Source organism: Scylla paramamosain, chromosome 34 (genome assembly GCF_035594125.1).
Source record: "Scylla paramamosain isolate STU-SP2022 chromosome 34, ASM3559412v1, whole genome shotgun sequence".
NCBI classification, from domain to species: domain Eukaryota; kingdom Metazoa; phylum Arthropoda; class Malacostraca; order Decapoda; family Portunidae; genus Scylla; species Scylla paramamosain.
Genome location: NC_087184.1, coordinates 3,761,587 through 3,770,000, shown reverse-complemented (window position 1 = coordinate 3,770,000; position 8,414 = coordinate 3,761,587). Strand labels below are relative to the sequence as shown.

The 8,414-nt window shown below is 37.0% G+C and overlaps 1 protein-coding gene across 17 annotated transcripts in view; it reads right to left on the bottom strand.

Annotated features, from left to right (window-relative positions):
* LOC135090048 (gamma-butyrobetaine dioxygenase-like) overlaps positions 1-8,414 on the bottom strand; it is a 91,249-nt gene that overhangs the window by 2,612 nt on the left and 80,223 nt on the right. For all 17 annotated transcript variants that reach the window (XM_063986297.1, XM_063986291.1, XM_063986299.1 and 14 more), the window contains one exon: positions 5,543-5,709. In XM_063986297.1, coding sequence (XP_063842367.1) covers positions 5,543-5,709 — 167 coding nt within the window. The remainder of the gene's footprint in view (positions 1-5,542; positions 5,710-8,414) is intronic.

Sequence of the window (8,414 nt, the reverse complement as noted above, 5' to 3'; positions counted from 1 at the left end):
GATATTGAATCTATAATAAGATAGGTGTCGCTACACACTTGAAAAGCATCCAATTGCTTATAATCTTGTTTACTATTATCATTTTAATTTGTCATGTAATACATAATAAAAACAATACCTTTAATATAATTTCACCTGGAAAAGTTTTTGGTATGAAATACAGTATTTCTCTAGATATTGAAATCATTTCACATAAATACCATCAATAATAATAGGCCTACATGATATAAATAGTACAATATTATTATGTACTTAACGTAAATCAGAATCTGGCTTGGTATGCAGAAACAAGCTGTAAATCGCATTAAATCAATCCGGGTTTAGGAAGTATCTGGTGATCATTAGACCACAGTCCTCAGCGTTGGTGCGCTCCGTCCACTGGCTTCACTCGTTTGTACATAGGGAGACCGTACCATGCCGCCTCCCTCTACATTACCTTCATCGAAGATTATACATTTATGCAGTGTTTGTACCTCCATGAGCTAGCCAGCCAGCCAGCCGATCTGCTGAACGCGCATATGTTTAGAGGCATTTGTTCGGTCTTACATGAAATCGCTGCGCCACCCTCACCATTGCGGTGAATGTTGAATATTTTAAGTGCCTGTTAATGTGTTGCATGACCTGTGTTGTTAATGTGAATGATTGAACAATTAGTATTGGCTTTTAAGCGTCCAGTTAGTAACAGTTTTGCGGAGACTAATCATTAAAAGGTGCAGAAAATTCTGTGCTTGGAAACTAAGCTAAACGATTGAAGGGGCATGAGAGCTGGGAGCGCGCCGATGTGATCCATGTTCTCTATCCTCGACATTAACAATACTCTACACAGTGGTTATAAAACTACTTATTTTGTAACTTGCTATATCATTATTTGAATGTGTTTACATGCAAATTGTATTTGTGTTTATTGATTGATTTTGATTATTATTACCTACGTGAAGGAGTTCTCATGAATTTTATTTTATGGTGAGGTTCACAGAACCCCAAAAAAACGTGTCTCTATTTAACCCATTATAATTAGGTCCCGATATACGATCTTTTCGAATTACAATTAGGTTTTAAATCAAATCGTATAAAGGGAAATTGTGTGTGTGTGTGTGTGTGTGTGTGTGTGTGTGTGTGTGTGTGTGTGTGTGTGTGTGTGTGTGTGCGTAGCATATTGCTCAGATATGTAATCTGATGAAGTGCTTATAATGTTTATGAATGTAAGAAATATATATATATATATATATATATATATATATATATATATATATATATATATATATATATATATATATATATATATATATATATATATATATATATATCAAGACTACAGGTAGTACTGGCGCTGACCAGCTCAAGCGATGTCTTGAAGAAATTTCTAGTCTCAACCTCACCGTAGAACATAGTGTAAACGGTACCATGGCCTTCCTCGTCATCCTCGTGAAGCAACAGCAAGTGAAGTTCAATACAGCAGTGCACATCAAACCAACTAACCCTGGGCACTGCCGTAATGGAAGGAACGAATGTCCTGACCGATATAAGGACTCAATCATCGGTGCTTACATCCAAAGAGCACTCATACACTGCAGTACTTGGCAGCAAGTGCATGAAGAAATAGAAAGGGCAACACAGGTATTAATAAACAACAACTTTAGTGAAAAGAACATCGTCCACCAAACCAAGAAGATCATCGATAAGTAGCATAATTCCAGCTCCGATGACTCAAGAAAGCCTGACATCACCATACCTTACCGCGCCTTCCTCTCCACAGCATGCAAAGATGAAAGAATTATTACACAAATAATGAAAAGAAATGTCTAGCCCATAGACCCAGAGAGGAAGATAAAGCTCCAAATATACTACAGGAACAAGAAAACCAGCCACCTCCAACTTAGAAACAGTCCGCACATAGAAAGAGAGAGAGAACCTAGAAGTCACACGCCGTGTATAAGTTCTGGCATAACAACGCCCCCCCCTCCCTATCCTCCAAAAACTATGACGAGGAGCCCCACACCAACCTCTCGCCAACTCCCGCACCAAGAAAGAAGCGGCATTAGCGCCGCTACTGAAGACAAAAAGCACAGACGAGCCACCCATAGTCCGTGTGGGTTTCAAGCCCCCACGAAACAACAAGCGTGTCCAGTACAGCTACTGATGAAGGGTTAAGGAACCGGAAATTGTGATATACCAGCATGATTAGCTACGGCGAAGTAATCAACCAAATTTCAAAAAAGAATAAGACTTGTTAGATATAAAGAAAATATTGTTATGCTGACCTAGCGATCACATTTAATGAAACATGTATAAGAGAGAATCTCCTGCCCGTATATACGTTCAATATATATATATATATATATATATATATATATATATATATATATATATATATATATATATATATATATATATATATATATATATATATATATATATATAATATTAGGAAGAACGGAAATGAAGAACTAAAAAAATAAAGAAATGTATGAAGAGGCTAAAGAGAAAAATTAATCAAGAACAGAAAAAGAAAAAAAAATTGGGGGGAGAGTTTTGGAAGATAGAATGAAGAAATAGTACATAAAGGTAAAGAAATAAGTTAAAATAAAATAGAGAAAAATAGTAAAAATGAACGACAAATTGTGATTGTGATGTATACCAACATACACGGGCTGGGACACAGAAAACTGGAATTACAAGACTATTTAGAAGAGAAAAATCCGAAGATGGTATATTTAACGGAAACAAAGCTAAAAGAAGAAAACCAGATAGTCATTAACAATAACTACAATATATGGAGAAGAGACAGGATTAGTAAAGGAGTGGGCGTAATGATAATGACAAGAAAAAAATAGTGAAACATGGAGAAGGAAAACCAGTAGTGAGTGTTAACTTGGAGGATAATAATAGAGTAATACTAACGGTAATAGCAATCACAGAAAAATTCCTGGAGCAAGAAAGAATATTAGAAAATAAAAGAAGAAATCATTCAGTGTTTGAGTAAAACAATCAAAAGTAATAAAAGAGTATTATTGGTTGGTAACTTCAATTGCAAAGCAGTAAAATTAGGAAACATTTGAAGCAGGAGGAAACGAGGCTGCATGGGGAGAAAGATTTATGAAGCTATGGAAAACTGACTATGGTTGACTGAAAATATAAGATATAGGGGGAGATGACGAACCAGCAAGACTAGACCTAATACTAACAAAGAGTATGGACCTAACCAAAGAATTAATATACGTGTGCCCCATGGGAAAAAAAAGTGACCATGTAATAATAAAAATAGAGACCGATAATGATGTCAGTGAAGAGGACGAATCATACAAAGAAAATGAGAGAAACTATGGAAAAGCTAACATAGATGACCTTAAGAAATTTTATTAAGTAACAGACTGGGGAAAGCTGAAAAGAGCAAATGATGTGCAAGATAAATATGACATTTTTTTGGAAATATATGAGACAAGTGAATAAATATGTTCCATTATACAAAAAAAAAAAAAAAAGGAAAACAGGTGTGGTTCAATGCAAGATGCGCAAATGCAAAAGTGCAAAAGAAAAAAAAAAGACGAAGCATGGATAAGAATGAAAGGAAATCGAAACCATAAAAATAAAGATGACTTTAAGATAGCAAGAAATGAATGTGAAAATAGGGAGAGAGGAAGAGAAAGGATATGAAAAGGATATAGATGAAAAGTGCAAGGACGAGCCAAAACCGTTCTGCAGATTCATAAATGGAAAAAAAAGTAAACTAAAAGAAAAACTAGAAAGGTTGTAGTATGGAAATGAAACATATGAAGACCCAAAAGACATGAAAGAATTGCTAAATAAAATGTTTTAACAATTTTTCACAGAAGAATTAGAATTTAAAGAACCACAAGACGAGAAAACAGAAAAGCAAATGTAGGAAATTTTAGTAATTAAAGAAGTTTACAAAATGGAGGAACTGGCAGAGAGAAAAGCAACAGGACTAAATGGAGTATCAGATTTCATTTTAAAAGAGTGCCGGAAACAATTAATAGAACCAGCATATGACATAATAAAGTGCTTATTATCAACTGGAAGAATGCCTAAGGAATGGAAGAGAGCCAGTTTATAAAAGTGGAAAGAAAGGACCACTAAACTATCATAACCAGCATAGTATGTAAGATCTGTGAAAAAATTATAAAGAAGCAGTGGACAGAATTTCTAGAAAAAAAAAAAAAACATGACATAATAACAAAAAACAGTATGGCTTTAGGCAAAAGCGAACATGTGTAATCAATGTGATGAGCTTTTATTCGAGAGTGACTGATATAACACAAGAGAGGTGTGGATGGGTAGACTGTGTATATTTAGATCTAAAAAAAAGAAAAAAAAATTTCGAAAAAGTTCCCCACAACAGATTATTATGGAAGCTAGAAAATATACGAGGATTAAACGGAAAAAAAAAAAAAAGGATGGAAAGTTACTTAAGAGGAAGAGAAATTAGAACGGTAGTAAAAGATGTTAATCGAAATGGAGAAACGTAGGTAATGGAATACCACAAGACACTTTTTCTGATCTACGTAAATGATATGACTGAAGGAGTAAAGAATTACATGACTTTGTTTGCAGACGATGCGAAACTACAAAGACATAAGAAACAACAAAGACTGAGATATTCTACAAGATTTCAATAAAATCTGTGACTGGAGTAAGAAATGGGAGATGAAATTTAATGTGAAAAAATGTCATGTAATGGAAATGGCAAAAAGTGAAAAGAGACCAAAATGGACATATAAAATGGGAAATGAAGAAATAATAAAAGTACAAGAAGAGAAAGATCTGGGAGTGATAATACAGGATAGTCAACAATCGGGGAAGCATGTAGAAAAGTCAACAATCGGGGAAGCATGTAGAAAAGATATTCAGAGATACATATAAAGTGATGAGAAACATTGGAACAGCATTCCACTACATTGATAAAGATATGATGAGAAAGATAATCACCACTATGACTAGACTAAAGCTGGAATATGCTGAATCAGTGTGGTCTCCACACAAGAAGAAACATGTGAAAAAAATAGAAAAGGATACAAAGGATGGCAACGAAGATGGTTCCAAAACTGGAAGACTTAACATATGAAGACAGGTTAAAGTAAATTAATCTGCCAACATTGGAACAAAGAAGAGAAAGGGGAGACTTAATACTAATTTATAAATTGTGGAATAGAGTGGAAGAAATTGATAATGAGAAACTACTGCTAAGAGAAGTAGGAAATGCCAGATACATACGAGGACACAGGAAAAAAAAAAAAACAAGAAAAGGAAGATGCTTGGGTAACTTAAAGAAATATAGTTTCCCAAAGAAAAATATAGAAATTTGGAACAAGCTAAGTAGGGATGTAGTATCGGCAAAGAGTGTGCACATCTTCAAGGAAAAACTGAGCAAGTGTAGACTTGGAGACGGGACCACATGATTGTAGCTCAGGTCCTGTAAATTACAACTAGGTAAATACACACACACACACACACACACACACACACACACACACACACACACACACACACACACACACACACACACACGCACGCACGCACATACCGGGTTGTAGTTTTCGGGTAATAAGACTGTTTTCATCGTGAATGATATCCCTGAAGACGAGATTAGCTTCGTACCACAATTCTGCTGCTTGTAAGGGAACTCCGAAATGAGAATCACGCGTCATCTGGTTCCAGTTTATGTTTTTGATAGTACCTTCACCATCCAGCCTGCAAAAAAACATGTTACATTAAATTACATGCAAAGGGAATATATGCGGAAGTTACATGAACACACACACACACACACTTACCATTAGGAAATCAGTAATGTAACAGTCCCAAACCGGATCCAGGCGAAATATGATTTCTAGCTTCGTAAAAATATAAGGAATGAAAATATCCTTGGCATGGTTGCCGATTACTTTAGAAAGTGTATTTCCATTGATATTAATACGAGTACCATTTTCGATCCCATGCACCAATATAATATATAATATAATATAATATAATATAATATAATATATATATATATATATATATATATATATATATATATATATATATATATATATATATATATATATATATATATATATATATATATATATATATATATATATATATATATATATATATATATATATATATATATATATATATATATATATATATATATATATATACTCGTATATGCACTACTACTACTAATGCTGCTGCTGCTACTGTTGCTGCTGCTGTTACTGCTGCTGCTGCTGTTTTTGTTCTTGTTACTGCTGCTGCTGCTACTGCTGCTGTATCAGTCTCAACAATTATTATTATTATTATTATTATTATTTATATGTATATTCATCATTTCATATATTCATCCCTCATGCGTGTGTTCGTATTCATCTCACGTGCGCCCATAGCCAGCCAGTCTATTCTATTTCTAACCTTTCCCCTCCTTCTCTACCTCTCAAGGGAATTTCACCTCCACTTTCAGTTCTTAGGGAAAACACTTGCCTTCGCTCTGAGTCCTTCTTGCTGGTCATTGGCCAGAATAACGAGCTCTCCCATTGGCTCTTTCACCTCATTTCCTGCCATTTCATTGGTCATTTCTTCACCACAAAACCTAAAACGTGATCCACTTAGCTCACATAAATATAGCCCGCATGGTAGTCTCACTCTCAATCACTCAGTCAGTCCCCGTCTGAGAATCAGTTACAAGCAGTCAGTTCCGCTCAGTCACAGTCAGTCTTGAGAGACGTTGCTCAGTCATCATCACGTGCAGAAGTTCATATCACCTCAGAGAGAGAGAGAGAGAGAACAATCATTCGTCACGTATAAAATCATCTGTCTCGTCTTGAATCAAGTGTGTACATTCTCTAGTATTAAATCAAGAAGAACTCTCATCATCGTGTCTTTTACTCGCACACATCGACAATATCATCTTATTACCCACGACCTCCAAGCTACCAGAAATACGAATCTCACTACCGGTCCCCCACGCTACCAACACACCAAGATCCTCATCTGATCCAGCGGTGGCAAGCATCATCATTAACTGAGCAAGTATGTTATCTAAACCAGGAACAGTAATGGAGAGGAGAAGTCGCATCAATTCCAGAAGTGGTAGTAGTGGTAGTCAAAAAAACAGTAAACACTGCTGCTACTACTGATACTACTACTACTACTACTACTACTATTACTACTACTAGTAGTAGTAGTAGGAGTAGTAGTACCACTACTAATAAAATGTACTACATCTCAGAGGAATATCACACGGATCACATCTCACCTCACCCCACCAGATGCGTCTGCTCCGTGGGGAAACACCTGCGCAAACTCTCTTCCCTTTGCCCCCTTTGATTATCGTATGGGTCTATGTTAGTCCTTCACTTGTCTTTGATGTTCGCCACTGTTAGCACCGCGAAGCCTATAAATAGAGACGGAGTAGAGGGCCGGCACGCAATGTGGTTTCAGCTCTCGCGGTGTACGAGTACAGACGTCTGCGACCTCTCTGAGGGAGGATTCTCGCTCCATGCCCCAGGCCCCTACTTCGCGGAGGCGCCTTGACTTCTCCTCACCCGAGGATGAGGGAGGCTTGTGGCAGGTAGCGGGGAAGAGGCGCGCAAAGCGTCTCCTACGCAACCGCCACCTTCGTTTCAGCAGTATAAGGTTTTGTCCCACACAACACTCCACAAACATAGACACCCTCTAGCACCTCATCCCCACCCCTACCCCACGCTCAACCGCAGAAAAGTACTCCCAAAATTCTAATATTTCCTCTGACACTCACCCCAAACACCAATATCACACCACTGTAAAACATACTTCCAGTGAAAACAATAAAAACAAAACACACCCACACAGTCACCACCTAACAATGACATAGAGACCATCCCCAGAGAAAACAACCCCGAGGGACGATATAACATGAAAAACGACACTCGCAGACAAAAAACACAAAAATGCTGAAAATATTACGCTTAAACTCTCGCGGTTACTATACTGTAATAACCGCCACCTCATAGCGAACACCATCGTCGACGAAAATCCAGACGTAATTTTCCTCAGTGATATAGGGATTCTTCTCCACCCACGCACAGCTAAGCACTGTGGTTACACCACACATTACATGCAAGATGATGACGGCGTAGCAGTCATGGTCAAAGCAAACATAAAACACGAATTCATGAAAACATGGGCCACATCCCACTTCCAGGCGACAGAGATTCATATAAACAACGACACATTCACAGTATCTACCACCTACACTCGCCCTAATACACACACACCCTTCGCCGACATAAACATACTTTTCAATAACAACACACCAACAATCGCAAACATGAACGCGAGACATACAGACTTCGAACACTCCAGCCACAACGCACACGGCAGACAACTACACCAGATAATGACCCAGAAACGGCTAAGGTTTCTGGGTCCGC